The sequence below is a fragment of the Cnephaeus nilssonii genome (genome assembly GCF_951640355.1).
Source record: "Cnephaeus nilssonii genome assembly, chromosome: 20".
Lineage (NCBI taxonomy): Eukaryota > Metazoa > Chordata > Mammalia > Chiroptera > Vespertilionidae > Cnephaeus > Cnephaeus nilssonii.
In genome coordinates, this window is record NC_137091.1 from 13,758,802 (window position 1) to 13,778,993 (window position 20,192).

The 20,192-nt window shown below is 40.1% G+C and overlaps 1 protein-coding gene across 1 annotated transcript in view; it reads right to left on the reverse strand.

The window, feature by feature from the left end:
- NFATC3 (nuclear factor of activated T cells 3) overlaps nt 1–19,079 on the reverse strand; it is a gene marked incomplete at its 3' end in the record, with an annotated part of 105,365 nt that extends 86,286 nt beyond the window's left edge. Inside the window, 1 exon segment of the mRNA XM_079799669.1 lies at nt 18,705–19,079. Coding sequence (XP_079655795.1) covers nt 18,705–18,807 — 103 coding nt within the window. The 5' untranslated portion in view covers nt 18,808–19,079.
- Between the last annotated feature and the right edge of the window lie 1,113 nt (nt 19,080–20,192).

A 20,192-nucleotide genomic window follows, 5' to 3' on the forward strand; every position in this document is an offset into this window, starting at 1 on the left:
ATGTGATGGGGCGTCGCCTTCCCCTGATGCCAGGTCGCCTCCTGCCCCTGAGGGCTCCCGGACTGTGAGAGGGGGCAGGCTGGGCTGAGGGACCCCCACCCCTCCAGTGCATGAATTTTCATGCACTGGGCCTCTAGTATAAAATAAAACCATAAGGAAATACCACTATACACCAATTAGAATGCCTAAAATTAAAAGGACTAACCATACCAACTGGTGAGGATGTGGAAATGTTCATTTCCACTGCTAGTAGAAATGTGAAATGATACATCCACCTGAGCAAAGTTCGGCAGTTTCTCAAAAAGTTAAACTTACACCTATCATCCAAAGGTAAAGGAAATATGTCCACACACAGATGAGTGCATGAATATTCATAGCAGCTTTATTTGTAATAGGTCAAACCTGGAAACAATCTAAAAGTCCATCAAGAGATGAACGGGTAAAATAGTTGTGTTATATGCATACAATGGAAACTACTCTCCAATAAAAATGAATAACCTACTGATATGCTCAGTAATGTGGACAAATCTCAAAATAACAATGCCAAGTGGAAGAAGCCAAACCAAAAAAGAGTATATACTTCATGACTCCATTTATATGTTTTCTATAGTGACTTCAATGGTTGTCTAGGAAAGGTGAGTGGGAGGGAATGATTGTAAGGAAACTTTGGGGGTGATAAATATGTTTACTATCCTGAATGTAGTGAAAATTTCATAGATATACATGTGTCAAAAATCATCAAACTGAACACTTTAAATAAGTACAGCTTATTATTGAAGGGGATCAAATATACCACATCAAAACATGCCACTTTGGCATAAAGACTGAGCTGAAGGTAAATGAAAAACAGCAGGCATAGGAAGAACTCTTTGCCTCTCCCTTTCTGCCTAAAAAAGCAGGGCATAAATTTCTCTTTGTAAAGAGGACAAAAATTTCCATTTATAAAGGTGTTCCCTCTCTAGTACCAGGAAAAGGAGAACTACTCTTATCTGCATAACAAATCTTACAACCCTTATTTATCATACATTTCGCAAGCATCTTGCCACAATTTACACTCTCCAGAAGCCAAAACTCCTCTTTTATTTTGTCTAGTTTCTTCTCTACACTTGATCCTTCTGGTAAAATGATATATAAGCTTCTCAGACCTCTCATAGTACGTGGCACATTTTACTAAATTGAATCATCTTCTCCTTCTCTCTACCTTCAAACTTGTTTCTCCATCTCCAACTGACCCAAACTAGAAAAATAAAAATAATCCTAGCTTCCTTCCTTTCCTTACTCAACTGATACCAGGTCCTATTGATTTCTTTCTCCTAAATCTGTCTCAGTTTTATTCCCACCTTGTCATCTTTACTACTCTGCCCTTATCATTTCTCAACATTTGCCCCCACCTCCATTCCTGCCTTACAACATTTGCCCCCACCTCCATTCCTGCCTTACTCAACCCATTATCCACAGTGTAGCAGAGAGATCTAAGACAAATCTGACATTCCTGTCCAGCTCGGAATCCTTTAGTGGCTCCTTGCTATCTTCAATCTAGAAGCCAAACTCCTCACTACAGCATAATAGGCTCTCCATCTCTAGCCACATCTGATTACTATACCCTGATCTTCAACCTTTCCAAATTAAAGGACTATGCTCTCTCTAACTTGTGTCTTTGGGTGTGGTCATCAACGGGCCTGAAATGTACTTCCTACCTTATCTACCTAGGAAACACAATATACTGGATTTAGCTCAATTGTAACTTCTTCTCTGACCTCTCAAAAGTTAAATTGTCAATTATGCTCTCAGAGGGCCTTCTCCGTACCTGTATTATTTACATGTCCACTCCAATAAAGTGACACAATAAGTTTTATTAAAAGATTGAATAGTTTAGTGTATTCATTCAGCTAATGGTCCCTTCCCTTTTAAGATGTTATACAATGTTCTTATCTGGTTTCTACTTTCTCTTCCCAGATCATATCCTTCTATTTTATCTTTCAGAGTAACCTTAAAGACAGAGAGTAAAATAACACACTTTAAAAAAAATTTAAAAATACTTTATTATCTCTATTTTGAAAAATCAGGATTGGCTTAATTAGATGACTCTGTCTTTATGCTTCTGTATATTTGCTTGACTATCTGATTCCACTTGAACCACAAGGAACACAGAAATCTACTAGCCATACTTCATTCTCTGCACTTATATAAGCTCCCATGTCCACCCCCAAGAACTTTTACAACATAAGAGAAAAAGCCAATACCAGAAAAAGTAATTACATAGTAAAAGCCAAGGCCAGAAAAAGTAATTGCATAGTAAAAATCATGTTTATATTTTAAAGTTCCTCAATTGCTAGCATACTATGAATAGTGAGTGCAGAGGATTATTTTGGTTGATTCCAACCCCCACCTCGGCATCTATTTTCTCCTCCCTCCCAACAGATTTTCTTCCATATATCTGCTCCTCTTCCATTAGCCATGTGCTTCAGGAGAAGCCAACCACATCCTCCGGCCAAAGGGATGGGCCTGGCTGGCTAAGAATAATTCCATCAGTCTTTACCAGAGACTAATTTAGGAAAAGGAAAGTAACCCAATTTTGGTCAATAAATGAGAGGTTAAGTTTGCTGTAGGTTTCTGGAAAAGTCCTTCCCTTACTTTTAAAGAATAGAGCCATGTGAAGCCAGTGTTTCTATCTCTTTCTCTTCCCCAACCAAATGTAACTAATTGCAAATGTTTAAACTAGAAAACTTAAAGAATTACTATTCCTTTCAAGTGATCATATGATAAAAGTCAGTAAGAGTTTCAAAATAGGGATCAGTCAATATTTACTAGGTAACATAACAAAAGAGCCTTCTTGTCTTTGCTCTGAAAAAGAGAGTTCTGGAAAAGCTCAGAAACAACTGGATATGTGTAAAAAGAAATAGTTATTAGGCAAAGAAAAGCCCAACAGGCAGTACTGATCTTAGGAGATAAAAATAATTGGCAGATGGCAAATTGATCAAAATATCAAGGGGAAAAATGTGTGTCACTGTTAGTAGCTACAGAAGGTAGAACAGTTTTACTTGGGTTCTAAATTCAACCAAAGAAATAAGTAGTACTCATATATCTTTTGGAACATGTGAAAGCAAATGTTAAAAAAAAAAAAAACCTGCCCTAACTAGTAATTTAGCATTTTTAAAATTCTGAACTTTCCCCTCATTTAGGTTCAGGGCAGTTTTAATGACAAATCTAAAAATGTTTTAAATTTTAAATATGGAGTGCAATATAGACTGTGAAGGTCACAAATCAAACTGTAACCAGCACAACATGGGGGGGAGTTACCAAAGAGAAAGGCCAAATCCTCAGCACTTAACCCTTTGCACTCGCTTGCTTTTTTCGATTCCTTTATTCTACTGCTAACCGTGTCGAGTCACACTCGACAACCGAGTGCAAAGGGTTTTAAACTACAAGGCCTCTTGACCTCTAGGTCCACAAGGAATCAAAGAGAAAAGGCCCAAAAGAGCCAAATTTGGGCCTAGCACAGTTAGCTGTGCAGACACTCTATTGGCTTGGCTGTATCACTGCTACCATTAAAAAAAAAAAAAAAAAAAAAATTTAAATTTACTCATTTTAGAGAGAGAAGGGGGAGGTGGGGAGAGACAGGGAAACATACACTGAGTGGCCAGATTATTATGATCTCTGAACGCATAATAATCTGGCCACTCAGTGTATATCCTCCTATATAATAAAAGGCTAATATGCAAATTGTCCCCTCGACCAGGAGTTCGACCAGCAGGCAGGCTGGCCAACCGCCCATGTCCCCTCCCCCTGGCCAGGCTGGCCGGACCCCACCCATGCACGAATTCATGCACTGGGCCTCTAAAATACACACACACACACACACACACACACACACACACACACACACGGAGTGGTCAGATTATTATGCGTTCAGAGATCATAATAATCTGGCCATTCAGTGTATAAGCCCTGACCAGGGATGGAACAGGGAATGTTGGCTTATTGGGGCAATGCTCTAACCAACTGCGCTACCTGGCCAGAGCTCCTCACTACTACCACTTTAAAATATCTTGAGCAGGCAAGGAGTAAGAGGCTTCCCTCAAGCAGCCATTTTGAGTCAAAAGCAGAAAAATCTAATCACAGTAATACACGTGTGAATTATAAATCCTGGCTCAAATATGTTTGATTCCATGTGTTTGCCATGAGTATTGGCTTCACCAAAGGAAAAATTGAATATTTCTGTACTAAACTCTTTCTGGGAGTAGTGGTGAAGCAAGTTGCATAGTAGGAAGAACCCACGTAAAAAAACCAGGGTTCAAATACCAATTCTTCTACTTTCCAGATGGTCAATTCTACCTCGGGTATAAAATAGAAATACCTACCTATTCCAGTTATCTTGAGACTTGGAGATAATGTATATAAATATACCCTGCACATAATAGGTACTCAATAACACTGAATTAAATATTTACCTAACAGAATACAAACAAAAAAGAAACAGTTACATTTTTATCAAAATTATAGGATGTGGGGGGGAAAACCCCTCTAAGATTTTCAAGCATAAATTAAGCAATTTACTGGAGAAGAACAAAAAACTAAGAGCCAGAGGTCCTGGGTCTCTGTTTTGTAACTAACTAGGTTAAATGACCTTGGGCAAGTCAACTTGAACCTTAATTTCCTCTCATAAAATGAAAGGACTGCCGAAACCGGTTTGGCTCAGTGGATAGAGCGTCGGCTTTCGGACTCAAGGGTCCCAGGTTCGATTCCGGTCAGGGGCATGTACCTTGGTTGCGGGCACATCCCCAGTAGGAGGTGTGCAAGAGGCAGCTGATTGATGTTTCTAACTCTCTATCCCTCTCTCTTCCTCTCTGTAAAAAATCAATAAAATATGTTTTTTAAAAAAATGAAAGGACTGACTTAGCCTGAAACTTTTTTAGCAATGTTATACAACCAGCAATAGTCATGAATCTAGAACACAAACCTAGAGTTCAATACTACTTCAAAATGATGTTTCTAAACTGCCTCACAAAAAAGGAAAGACTATGAAATAGCATGTTCAGAGGCAGAGGCAGTTCAGAGGCAGAGGCAGTTCAGGCAAATGGGTGAAGGAAAAGGGACTAAAAAGAGATGAATAAAATTAAAGATGATGAACCTGATATTAATGTAGAGAGTGAGGGATATAAAACAAGCGGAGCACAATGAGGAAGACCAATGAGGAAGCAGGTTACAGATGCAAAGAAGCAGAAATGGAAGATAACCTTAGCTGTGACTTTCAAAACTGAATTTGGGCTGTGACCGGTTTGGTTCAGTGGATGGAGCATCAGTCTGTGGATTGAAGGGTCCCAGGTTTGATTCCAGTCAGGGGCATGTGCCTTGGTTGCGGGCACATCACCAGTAGGGGGTGTGCAGGAGGCAGCTGGTCTATGTTTCTCTCTCATCGATGTTTCTAACTCTCTATCCCTTTCCCTTCCTCTCTGTAAAAAATCAATAAAATATATTTAAAAAAACAACAACTGAATTTGGGGGAATATAATATTAAGAGAAAATTATAGAAACCCAAACAGGAGATGACCAAGACTTGGCTTTGGCGTAGAGAAGAGACAAAAGGAAAGATACAACTTATTTTCAGGAAGTGGCAAAATTTAGCAACCAATTAACCCACTAAAAAACAATAACCTAATTCAGTGATGGCGAACCTATGACACGCGTGTCAGCACTGACACGCGTAGCCATTTCTGATGACACGCGGCCGCTGAGGTGGCCGCATGCCGAGGATGAAACATTTGCTGCTCCTGAGGATGAAACATTTGCGAAATAATGTTTTTTCCTCAAAGTGACACACTACCCAAGTTATGCTCAGTTTTTTGGCGAAGTTTGACACACCAAGCTCAAAAGGTTGCCCATCACTGACCTAATTCAATAAAAAATAATTTTTAAAAAATGTATTAAAAAGCAGTAGTAAGAGGATTCCAAGACGAGGAAACCTCGGAGCCTTTCGTGGTGACTTCATTTTCCAAAGTGCTGAATTCTTGATAATGTTTGAAACAAAACAATACAATGTTCCCTCGCTTGATATAGCATTACATTCCCAGAGAAGTCACTGTGTATCAGAAGTAAGAGCCGCAGCCTTTCGTGAACTTTCCAATCGCCATTCATTTTTTTTTTTTTGAAAGGTCCAGGGGAAAGGCCTGGGTCAAGCCAACCCTGCTTCCCTTTGGAGTGGATGGGGATAAAGTTCAAGAGGGCAGAGCTCCCCGTAATCAGAGGTTAATTACAGGCTCAGTTGGTTAGAGTGTCCTCCTGATACACCAAGGTTGTGGGTTCAATCCTTGCTCAGGGCACATACAAGAAACAACCAATGAATGCATAAATCAGTGGAACAAAACAAAAGGATCTCTCTCCTTCCCTCCCCCTCTCCCTCGTTAGCCCTTCCTCTCTCTCTCTCTCTAAAATCAATGAATTAAAAAATAATAAAATAAAAAGTATCAAAGAACAGACATAGAGGTAAGGTGACCAGACGTCCCGCTTTTGGCGGGACAGTCCCGATTTTTAACAATTTGTCCCTCGTCCCGCGGCGTTTTAAAAAAGTCCCGATTTTTGGAAAGAATGCACGACAAGCTAGGGAAAGGCGGGAGAACGGGAACGGAATATACAGTTTTCGGCGGCCATGTGACTATTTAGCCAGGATATGAGTTTTATATTATTTTTGTTAATTTTATAATGTTAAACTTTAATAATAACAAATAATTGTTGAGAACTGATTATCGAGAACTGCTTATCAAAGTCCGCATTGTTGATCAGTTGTTAGAATTTGACCACCATTGTTAGGACTTAATGAACAATGGCATTTTTTGGGATTGGCAACGACAAAAACATTTTGTAACTGTCTCTCAGACGATACACATCGTACTGCGTGCTAGTAAGCTAGTTAAACAAGTGATGTCATTACAAATCAGCTATTCAGATAATTTAGGTAAGTAATTTATTTATTTATTTCATAAATACATAAATTTTCTTGAATTTAGCAGACAGTACTCGTATTATTTATATTTTATAGTGGCGGCAAAAAGTCTAGCGCCGGCCTTGAAAGTGACACTTACGACTTACGTTACGGCAAATTCATGACCTTTTAAACAACAACAGCAATCTACTAAAAAAAATTCACTCAAATGAGAAATATGCCAAAGAATAAAATAATACTATACATAATTTTTTATTATATTTGTAAATTGTACTTATGTTGAAATTTTAAAAAATATATATTACAATACTATTTTTGCATTCTATGAAAATTTTTGTTGCTCCATATAGACCAAATTTTTAATCATGAACCACCACCACCCCCCCCTCCGGTCAATGGTGTCCCGCTTTACCAATGTTAAAATCTGGTCACCTTAGACATAGGAAATGTGGCTTGAATAACAAGAACATCCCAATGAACAGTTTTAATATAATCAGAACTATGAAACCATCTCCTAGAGTTCTGTTTTTCAAACTGAAGGTAGTGATCTATTAGTAAGCCATGAATTCTATATAATAAAAGGCTAATATGCAAATCGACCAAAGAGCGGAATGACTGGTCGCTATGATGCACACTGACTACCAGAAGCCAGCCGCTCAATGCAGGAGCTGCCCCCTGGTGATCAATGCGCTCCCACAGGGAGAGCACCTCTCAGCCAGAAGCTGGGCTCATGGCTGGCGAGCACAGCGGTGGGAGTCTCTCCCACCTCCGCGGCAGCGCTAAGGATGTCTGAGAGCTTAGGCCCGCTAGCGGGCCTAAGCCATCAGTCGGACATCCCCTGAGGGCTCCCAGACTGTGAGAGGGCGCAGGCTGGGATGAGAGGACACCCCCCCCCCCACCGCAGTGAACAAATTTAGTACACCAGGCCTCTCGTTTTTTAAAATAATGAAAAAGAAAATGTCAAGGTAATGCCATAGCATAAAGATAAACACTTTTATGTGAAACTTCTATTTTCTGTGTATAAATATGTATGGTTGTGCTAGGTTGAAATGTTAAATGTATTTCTTACTCTATAGCTTGGTCAGAAAGGTTTCAAGCCCTGGCCCCATAGCTCAGTTGATTAAGTGTCATCCCGACAGGCCAAGGTTCAGGTCCAATCCCGGTCAGGGCACATACAAGAATCAACCAATGAATGCGTAAATAAGTGGAACAAACAAACTGATGTTCATTTTCTCTCTAAAACTCAATAAATAAAAATAAAATAAAAAGTTTCAAAACTTTGTACTAAGTTTTCAAACACAGAGAATATGAGTCCCTATATATGTATCATCTAGCTTCAACAATTTCTGAATGTCATTTTTTTCCTGAATGTTATTTTTAATTGAAGAAACTTTATTGAACGGAAGTGAAAACTATAAATGTTGATAACAGAGGAAATATCAAGTTTCCTTAATTTCTTATGTTGGAATAAAAAAAATTAAAAGTAACATTTAGATAAAATTTTTTATATTTCCTCAAAGACTTTCCTTAAATAAAGGACAAGGTTAAAACTTGTATTCCTTTAGTATTTAATATCCAATCATAATATTCAATATGATCTCACAAATGGCAAAATGGAAGATATAAATTTCCATTTTTGTGAGTTAATCTCTATAAATTATATAGTAAGATTAAAAATCTGTTCTTAGCCGAAACCGGTTTGGCTCAGTGGATAGAGCGTCGGTCTGCGGACTGGAAGGTCCCAGGTTCGATTCCGGTCAGGGGCATGTACATTGGTTGCGGGCACATCCCCCGGTGGGGGATGTGCAGGAGGCAGCTGGTCGATGTCTCTCTCTCATCGATGTTTCTAGCTCTCTATCCCTCCTCTCCCTTCCTCTCTGTGAAAAATCAATAAAAATATATTTTTTTAAAAAATCTGTTCTTATACTTAAGACCAAATTTTGTAGTTTCATTTCTTTTTTAAAAAAATATATTTTATTGATTTTTTACAGAGAGGAAGGGAGAGGAATAGAGAGTTAGAAATATCGATGAGAGAGAAACATCGATCAGCTTCCTCCTGCACACCCCCCACTGTAGATGTGCCTGCAAGCAAGGTACATGCCCTTGACTGGAATCGAACCTGGGACCTTTCAGTCCTCAGGCTGACACTCTATCCACTGAGCCAAACCAGTCAGGGCTATAGTTTCATTTCATAAATTTAAAAGTTCAAGTGAATTGACAATACTCAATAAATATTAGACTGATGGATACAAGCAACATGATCAAACATTAATTTCTTTTTAATTTTCAAAAAATAAATACAACAATAATTTTAAACCGTTCAATTACAAAATAAGTAAATTTTTCTGATCCCATATATTCACTTCTTAGAAAATATTTTAAAAATTAAGAAATACCTACTCGAAAGTATATAAAAATCAGTCTACTTCATATTTATATACACCACTAACTCACTTCACCATCCCACTGCTAATATTACCCAATCAAAAAGAGAAATGGGTTTTATAAATCAGACATACCACAACTAATTTTTGTTTGTTAAACCAATTTTTAAAAATTACATATAATAGCAAATCCTATTAACTTCACAATGCTATTTTTTAAAGTGAACATTTTTCCTACCCTAATCTGCACCTTGAAGAACTTGAAGAGTTTTTTAATTTTTTTTAAATTTTTATTATGGAAATTTTAAAACATACACAAAAGTACAGAGATAATAAGCTCCCATATACCCATGATCTAGCTTCAGCAATTTTTGAATGTCATTTTTTCCTGAATGTAATTTTTATTTAACAACCTTTTTTCTTTTAAAGCAATACTAAAAAATATTTAGGTTTAACTCACAAACTGTCCATTACAGTGTTCTGGCCAATGATTAACTTGATGGGAGAAAAAATGCTTTTACAAATATTTTTATATATAATACAAATCAACATTACTGAAAAAATTTATAATTTCAAAGCTCACATAATCCTACCTATTTTTCTAATTAAACACCAAAGATGAAGAAAATGTAACACAAAATTAAGAAATATAGAAATTCTTTTTGTTGTTAATCCTCACCCAAGGATACTTTTTCCATTGATTTTTTTAGAAAGTAGAAGGGAGGGAGGGAGAGGAAGAGAGAGGAAGAAGAGAAAGAGAAACATTGATGTGAGACAGACACATCAATTGGTTGCCTCCCGCACATGCCCTCACCAGGGCTCGGATCGGATAGAACCTGCAATCCAGGTATGTGCCCTTAACCAAGAATCAAACCTGAGACCCTTCAGTCTTCGGGCCAACATTCTAACCACTGAGCATTACCGGCCAGGGTTAGAAATTTATTTTAAGGCAACAAAAAATCATATTTTATTTTTTTATGAAAACATATTTAAAACATTAAAACTCTTACCTGCTTCTGTAACATAAAACATATTGAAACCGTACATTTTGTCAGAAAATGAAGCCTTCAAGTTACTTCTCTAGTGTACCTGGGGTTTTCAGGCTGTCACAGACATGTAGTTCCCTTATACCAAGCATGTCAAACTCATGGCCCACAGGCTGCATGCAGCCCAGCCAATATAATGGTATGTAAAAAACGTTTTAATAAAAATTTCATAACTTGCCCTGACTTGTTTGGCTCAGTGGATAGAGCGTTGGCCTGCAGACTGAAGGGTCCCAGGTTCGATTCCAGGCAAGGGCATGGGATTGATGTTTCTCTCTCACCGATGTTTCTAAACTCTATCCCTCTCCCCACCTCTCTGTAAAAAATCAATAAAATATATATATTTTTTAATTTCATAACTTAATTTTTACAATATTCTGTTATACATAATTATTAATAATGAACTACAAAGTTCGCTAATGACTGATTACTATAATTGTGTTGCATTCATTTCCCTTACGCACCTTATGCATAGACGCAACATTTCTCTCCACTAATACTAGGAGCAAATATTTTAGCAGCCGATTGCCACATCATTAGTCTTGGACTGACTTGTTTGGTGTGCGCAAAAGGAAATATATCACTTTCAGAGAACATGAAAAATAGGTTTACTTGCGTTACGCTTATTAATTTGTGCAGTTATTCAGTGTCTAGCAAGTTAATGTTCAAGAAGAAATATTTTTATTAAAATGCTCTATTATTTTATGTTAACGATTACTCATTTACTTCAGTCCTTTGTATTCAGCATGTCTCTATTGAAATAAACCTATGTTTCTATGAAAATTGAGCTTTTGTTTTGTGACCCACGTAAATTAAATCTTGCTTATTTGGCCCGTGTTAGCCTTTGAATTTAACATGCTTTCCTTACACACAAGAATACCAATATGTTAATTAGAAATGTCCCAACAATTAAATTTCAGCTATCAATTCAAAGACAATTCATAGACCATTCTACAAATCTTACAGGTCCAATTGTTCTTTTCTCCTAAAGTTTACCAAAGTGAGGCAAACAGGTGAGAGTCATGCAATGTATTTATATAAACACTGGAGGCCCAGTGCACAAAATTCATGCACGGGTAAGGTCCCTAGGCCTGGCTGGCGATCAGGACCAATCTGTGGGGTAACTGGCAGGGTGATCGCCACCCCTCCCCCCACTGGCAATCACCTTGGCTGCCCTGGTGCCGCCTGCTCGCCAGCCCCGCCCCCAGCCACCGCTGGTCAGGGCCTGCGGGCTGGGGGCAGCTCCTGCGTTGAGTGTCTGCCTCCTGGTGGTCTGTGCGCATCAAAGCGAACAATCGTTCATTCTGCCATTTGGTCAATTTGCATATTAGGCTTTTATTATATAGGATTACCAAATATGCAGAAATATATGCATACACATGCTATGTTTGAATTAAAATTATGGCCGTTAATAAAGTTTGCTCCTGCTTGTGACTCTCCTAAGCCTCCCTGAACAAACTCAACTCTTAAATTCTACTGTTACTTGAACCTCATATGGCATGCCTGGGCAAATTTGATGACTTGGATTTTGTTTTAGAAGCCAGGCTTACTGCCAAGTCTGCTGTGTCTACTCCCCTGACCCACCAGGACAGCTTTAGACAACACCTCCCTTATTTATGTTACTGCTGTGAGCAAACTACCGCTTACTATCAAATGAGGCTCCACTTACTCAGGTTTCCTATCTCATTCTCTTAAGAGTAATGCAATTGACTTCATTGTATTATGGCTTCCTCAATCCCGCCTCTTATTTAAAATAAAACACCACCGCCCTAGCCAGTTTGGCTGAGTGGATAGAGCGTGGCCTGTGGACTGAAGGGTCCCGGGTTTGATTCCGGTCAAGGGCATGTACCTCAGTTGAAGGCTCCAGGGCGAGTGCAGGAGGCAACCAATCGATGTTTCTCTCACATCAATATTTCATTCTGTCTTTCTCTCTCTCTAAAAATCAACGGAAAAATACCCTCGGGTGAGGATTAAAAAAAAATGATGATGTTGAAAAATAAACAGATAAATAATAAAATAATTTTTAAAAATAAAACACCACCATATTGAATGTTCAACTCCTCAATATTAAGAAGGAATATAAAGGACACATTCAACTCATTATATGCTCTTAAAAGATTTCCATTTTATATAGCAGTATTTCATTGCTTTCTCTCAAGAAAAACAAATTCCACATTTTCTTTTTTTTTCTTTTTTTTAATATATTTTATTGATTTTTTTACAGAGAGGAAGAGAGAGGGATAGAGAGTTAGAAACATCAATGAGAGAGAAACATCGATCAGCTGCCTCTTGCACACCCCCTACAGGGATGTGCCTGCAACCAAGGTACATGCCTTTAACCGGAATCGAACCCAGGACCCTTGAGTCCGCAGGCCGACGCTCTATCCACTGAGCCAAACCGGTTTCGGCTCCACATTTTCTTAACAAAAATGTCTTTCTGATCACACTTCATTGAAAAAATAAACATAAGCCCTAACTGGTTTGGCTCAGTGGATAAAGCGTCAGCCTGAGGACTGAAGGGTCCCGGGTTCGATTCCAGTCAAGGGCACATGCCCGGGTTGCAGGCTTAATCCCCAGTAGGGAGCATGCAGGAGGCAGCCAATCAATTATTCTCTCTCATAACTGATGTTTCTATCTCTCTCTCTCTCTCCCTTCCTCTCTAAAATCAACAAAACCATATTGTAAAAAATAAAAATATAAAATAAACATAAGAGCAACATTCAAAAGCAGAGCTTGAAATACATATAATTTTAGGCAAATATTACTGGTTGCCACAAAAAGACAAGTCTTAATAATAAGTTGATTCTACAACTTACTCTAAATTAATATTTTAAATGCCCTTAGATACAGGGCTTACCAAGGGCATGTACCTTGACCGGGTTTGATTCCGGTCAAGGTACATGCCCTTGACCGAAATCAAACCCGGGACCCAAACAGACACACACACACACACACACAATTTCTTGGTCATGTACATTAATACCCAAGTTTTAATTGTTATATCATCAAATAAAATTATTACAGAACTACCTCCGCAAATAGTTTAGAATATATTGCCCAAATATTCCTTCTGTATTGGCAAATGGGGAAATCTAAGAAAACACAGGCATAGAAATGCTCTTACATAGCAGTACTCTTAACAAAACATTATGACATGAAATTTTTTTCCTCAATTTTTCTCATACTCACTAAAATACACTTCACTATTCTCCATCACAAAATGCTACTAATACCCCCAGGAACATACTCTACCTCCATCAAAAAAAATCAAAGAAACATAATATAAAATAATTCTTCAGCCCTAGCTGGTTTGGCTCAATGGATACAGCATCAGCTTGCAGACTGAAAGGTCCCGGGTTTGATTCCCGTTAAGGTTACATGCCTGGGTTGCAGGCTTGATCCCCAGTAGGCAGTATGCAGGAGGCAACTGATCAATTATTCTCTATCATCATTGATATTTCTATCTCTCTCTCTCCCTTCAGAGGAAGGGAGAGAGAGAGATATCAATAAAAAAATTTTTAAAAAAATAAAAATTCTTCCAAATTCAATAGTGAAAGCTTATCATTGACTCAATCACCTAGTACATATTCTATTCTCTCTGCATTCAAGTCTAAAGAAAAAGCTGACCTATAGTATGAAAGTAAGGCTCAGCAATAACCAAATCCTCCTGCACAGTACCTAATGCACTGTACAAACACACCATTAAGTTCTATAGGAAACCATACAAGCAACTTCCTTTTTTTCATACTGATTTAAATATCCAATTATACTTAGTATGGTTTGCAAATCAACCATCTTTACACCATACTGAGTCAGTAATAACTTCATTCAAGAAAGTAGAAAAACATAATTAAAAGTGAATGACCATCAGTTCTTATATTTACACAAAGATATGAGAAAGGAGGCAAAATTGAAAAGAATAATAGAATTAAGAGGTTAAAATAAAAATGTCTATGATGCATATTCCAACTTATCTAAGTAAGATTTAAATGACTGGCTCTCCAATATGTTTTCGTTTAGTATAGGGGAAAAGGTCTAGGAAAGAGGAGGTTAAAAATAACCTATCACCAATTTTTTGTATGTATGTTTTTTATTTTTATTTTTTTAATATGTTTTATTGATTTTTTACAGAGAGGAAGGGAGAGGGATAGAGAGTTAGAAACATCGATGAGAGAGAAACATCAATCAGCTGCGTCCTGCACACCCCCTACTGGGGTTGTGCCCGCAACCAAGGTATGTGCCCTTGACTGGAATTGAACCTGGGACCCTTTAGTCTGCAGGCCGACGCTCTATCCACTGAGTCAAACCGGTAGGGCATATGTAAGTTTTTTGAAGAAATGTTAATTACCACCATTTAATGAGCACCACTAGACCAAGGATTGTGCCAAGAGTTTTAAGTAGTACATTACCTCATTTAACACAAGATAAAGCAAAACTGTTGAGTAAAAAATACCAATAAAAACTGAAAAATGAGAAAATAAATTTATCTAAGACAGATTATAAAGAACATATGAATTAGATTTCCAAGCCCTAAACGAAGTAAAATACTGCAGATTAAAGATTAGACAATGATCTAGGAATAACTCACCTTTGCATATGAAAAAGATGGATGTTAAAGTGATATATGACAAAAGTACACATATCAAAAATACATATTGTATCTAAGATATTTCTCCCCTTTTAAAAAGTGGCAGTAGATAAGATACTACACACAATATACTAGAAAATCAATTTTTAATAATGAACAAACCCTGAGAATAAAACTTTGAATTTGAAAAGTAAAGATTTATATAACATTAAATTAACTTAGAGATATACAATCAGTACACTAATAAAGAGCATCAGAAGATACCTTTCATAATGGCAAATAATATTGATAAACGACATCAAACACTTGCCAATTTTAAATTCTCTATTATTGAGGTATATCTTCTTTGTGAAGCTAGGTATCTAGTAAAAGAATGTTTAAACAAAATAGCTTGATTCATTTTTTATATATTTATTAATTTCAGAGAGGAAGGGAGAGGGAGAGAGAGAGCTAGAAACATCAATGATGAGAGAGAATCATTGATCGGCTGCCTCCTGCACGCCCCCTACTGGGGATCGGGCCTGCAACCTGGGCATGTGCCCTTGACTGGAATAGAACCTGGGACCCTTCAGTCCGCAGGCGGATGCTCTATCCACTGAGCCATACCCGCTAGGGTAGCTTGGTTCATTTTTAACTGTAAAAATCAAAGCTACGCCTGGCAGGCATGGCTCAGTGGATGAACGTCGACCCATGAACCACGACCGTGGTGGGCAAACTGCAGCTTTTTGGACCCTTGAGTGTGGCTCATCCACAAAATACCACGGCCTGGGCGAGTCTATTTTGAAGAAGTGGCGTTAGAAGAAGTTTAAGTTTAAAAAATTTGCCTCTCAAAAGAAATTTCAATCATTGTACTGTTGATATTTGGCTCTGTTGACTAATGAGTTTGCCGACCACTGAACCAGGAGGTCACGGTTTGATTCCCGGTCAGGGCACATGCCCACCTTGCAGGCTCATTCCACAGTGTGGGGCATGCAAGAGGCAGCCAATCAATGATTCTCTCTCATCACTGATGTTTCTATCTCTCTCCCTCTCCCTCTCCCTCTCCCTTCCTCTCTGAATAAAAAATATCTCAAAAAATTTTTTACAAAAAAATCAAAGCTAGCACTGTCCTCATAGTATAAAACAAATAAAAAGCTAAAGACTCTAGGGTTTTAAATTTTCTTTAATGGAAAAATCTCAAAACATCTCAATAAGCAAAAATCTTAAAAAGTCAGTCACAAAAGTATGACATTATCAAGTATCAAACCATCTACTTTGTACTTTAACAAGTACATCCTTTATGTCATGGGCATTTCACCTTAATTAAAAAAACTTTTAAAAAGTAGCTACTAGATTATTTTAAAGTGAACTTTTTTTGCCACAAATAAAATTGCTCAAGTTTAACTTTAGGAATTTTAGTTATAAATCAAGTGTCAAACCTTAACTCCTTCTAAGACCCATATTGATCATTTGGGCTTTTTTGGCAAAAATAAATAAATACAAATCATTTTTTGGTCCTGGCCGGTGTGGCTCAGTTTTTTGGGCATCGTCCCATGCACCAAAAGGCTGTCAGTTCAATTCCTGGTCAGGGCACATGCCCAGGTTTCAGGTTCCATCTCCAGTAGAGGATATGCAAGAGGTACCCCATCAATGTTTCAATCTCACATTGATGTTGTTCTCTCTCTCCCCCTTTCTCTCTCTCTACAATTCAATTTTTTAAAATCTTTTTTAAATCATTTCTTAAAAAGCTGTTTTGCCTGGCTGGCATGGCTCAGTAGTTGAGCATCACCTATGAACGAGGAAGTCATGGTTCAATTCCCTGTCAGGGACATGCCCGGGTTGTGGACTCGATCCCCAGTGTGGGCTGTGCAGGAGGCAGCCAATCAATGATTCTCTCTCATCATTGATGTTTCTCTCTTCCTCTCAGAAATCAATTAATAAAATATTTTCTAAAAAAGCTGTTTTGATGGGTTTTTAATGTTATTCAATATTTTGGATGTACATAAAATTCCTATTTACATGATGATACTCCTTTAATTACTCATATGTTTCATTAACATACATTTGTTTGTTTATTTATTTATTTATTTATTTATTTATTTATTTATTGGGGGTGGTGCTGAGTAGAGAAGACCTTAGAAATAGACCCTGAGCTGATCAATCCTGATAACTGCAGATAAACTCAGCTTTGTGACTTGTCTATATCCCAATATCCCAGCTGACTCTGGGCTGCCTTCCTTTGTTTGCTGTTTAACCTAGACCCCAGCCTGGTTAACATCTTTACTCATCATGTATTTGGTATATAAATATTTGGCATATAATGTGCTCTAATGAATTTTTTCCCCTTTAAGTTTGCTGACATCACCAACTGTTTACCTTCTTTTCAATGAAAATACTCAAAGTAGTTTTTATTTTGTTAAATCTCAATAATCTAAGTACAATTCAATGCCAACATCTCCAGAAATACAACTTTCTCCCTTTCTACCTCTATTATAACAGAACCTCCATTCAGTCTGCCTGTGGTTCAGTAGCAGAGTTATTTGGGTATGTGCCCCCTCAACCCCATTTCCCAAGCTTCTTGAGGGGCGTCAGTCCTTTCTTCATCTATCACAACACTACAAAGTGCCTAACAGTACCTTCGACATAATAGGTGCGCAAATGATGTCAGTGGAATTGAAATTAACTATTGTAAATTATTTATTATGTTGAAAAGACGTCTAACATGTAAAGACTAAAAGGACTGATTAAAAAAAAAAATACAGCCCAGAGAATCCTTATGACTCACATTCAAATATGTTTTTCAATGCAACTCTACAGAACACTGTTGAACATCAATATGAATATGAAGTAATTCACCTAATACCCGTAAAGAATAAATAGGGATTAGTCTTAATCCATCTCCCCTTTAAAGTTCGCCTTACATATGTAATAGGGAAAGTGAACTTAATGAACCACAGTATTTAAAACCAGGTCACAGGAGAGCTCTAAGTCCCCAGCCATCCTGTTTCTATTTCCTGATTGGTCTGACCTCCATGTATTATTGTGCCCAGCCTTCCCAATTCACCATCTCCTTTAAAACATCTTCTGAGGTGAACTTTTTCTTAAAATAAAATGGACTTCCAGAACTTTCAACAATTATGAACAAAGCACCCCTCTTTCTTCTAATCTTCCGAAACACTTTGCTTAGAAAAGAAACCTAGTTTTCAGAAAGTCCCGTTACAAGTTACACTTCGAAGTAAAAGTGGACCATAAACTTGCACAAGTGGACTTAACACGGTAGCATTCCTCTCCCAGCAAAGCAGACTTCACAGACGTGTGCACAAATTTTAGAGAGCTCCTCACACGTCAAGAATGCGCATCTTTCAAATAAAGATGTTTAAAGACTAAGAATAGATGGAAAACCAAGTGAGCTTACACTTCACAGGGACCACATTTTCTCCGCACCACGCTGGCAAAACAGCGACACCAGAAGCCACTGGGGCAGGGGCCCCGACCCTCGGCCTCCAAACCCCCCGGGAGTCCAACTGGCCACGGGCGTCCCGGAGTCGAGTTCCCCACTAGTTCGTTCGCTACAAGCCAAGCCCGCGCCACTTCCACATCGCGGCGACCCACACGCCTCCTCGGCGATTTAAATCCGCTCTTCACTCGCCACACGCACGCAGACACGGTGTTACCAGACACCGGACGACCGAAGGACCAGGGAGAGGCTGAGCTCGTGCGAGCCAGAAGAGGAACGGACGCTCCGCCGTCCCGCCCGGCCCGGCACCCACCTGCAGGCCGCGAGCCCGGAGGCGGCGGCGCCGGCGCCCCTTCCTCGCCAAAGACGAGTTTGAAGTCGAGCTCGTCGTGGGCGCCACAGTTTGCAGTAGTCATCGGCGTGGCCCAGGGTGCTGTGGCTCCTCAGGCGGCGGCAGCAACGGGGGCAGCTACAGCGGCGACAGCTCCTCAGCGCCGCTTCATGCCGGGTCGCGCCAGCCAGAAGGTAGCGGCTCCGCGACAAACTTTCCGGGCGGGGACCGCGACGCCGAGCGTTCCGTTCCGAACTTTAGAGCTGGCTGCGCGCCGAACTGCACCAGGAGCTGCCGCCACTGCCAGCCTAAGCCGCCACAGTCGCCGAAGTCGACATCCCCCGCCCTGCAACAGCCGCCGCCGCCGGCGCGCTCCCGCGCCGAGCCGCGCGCCCGACCCCGCCCCCTACCGCGCGCTCGTCTGACCGGGCCGCCCATAGGCCACTGGCGCCTCGGGCTAACCCGACGGCCCCGCCCTTTCACCCGCCTACTGCACGACCTCGTCTCCCGGAGAAGGAAGTCACGTGATTACGGAGCGCTGAATAGCCCCGCTACTTCTTGGGAGTTGTAGTTTGGCCTCTATTCCTGTCCCAACTTCTAAGCCAGGCCCGCGCACCCGGGTGTAAAGTCAATAGCCAGACCGAGCCTGGGCGGGGCGAAGCCGGAGACCTGGGCAGCCCGACCAGTCCAGAGTCGGAGCTTCGCGTCGCTGTAGGGCCACCCCTGCTGGGCGGGTCCTGCACTTCCTAGGCTGCGCCTTTGTCTGCCCCAATGAGCCGGCCTGGCAGCTGCTCCCTCGAGCACAATCGGCGGCGCATTTGAGGCCTCGGCATAGCCTGATGGGCAAAGTCTGTCCCCTGCTGGAAGTTGGAAAGCCCTTCGTGAACTGGCGACACTCATGGACTAGTGACCTCTGCGTCCCAGGGCACATGAAAGCGGCAGGGATCGTGCTGTTAGTGGGGAATTGACACTGTGTTAAAGAACCGTTTTCACTTTTGGCTCCTCCCCAGAAAGCTAGTCTTCCCCTGAGACAATCCAAGACGCCTCCTCCTGGGGCCTGAGATGGAGGCAGTGCCCGGGGACGCTGAACCTGGCTTGTTTACTTACAGCTGCTCCGAGGCCCAGGATGGACGCGGAGCTGGGCGAGCGGAGGGGGCCAGCTCCACTAGCTCCAGGACCACAGGGCGTAGCATCCGTACAAGCGCGCGTTGCAGAGGAACCCAGTGGGGACGCAGAGATGAATTAGTGTCCTTTCAGGGATGGGGGAGAGGCCAGCAAATCTATAATCACTGTCGAGATTAGGGCTGCGCCAAGAGCTCAGAGGTTCATAATCCCGCTGGCTACAAATTCTCCACAGGTCTAAGTATGAATTGGAGAGAGGGACAAGAGGTGAGGAAGATGGTTCCAGGCAGAGAATAATTTCCAGTCTTGGAGACCAAAAGTAACTGCAGTGAGTCCTGACTAGAGTGG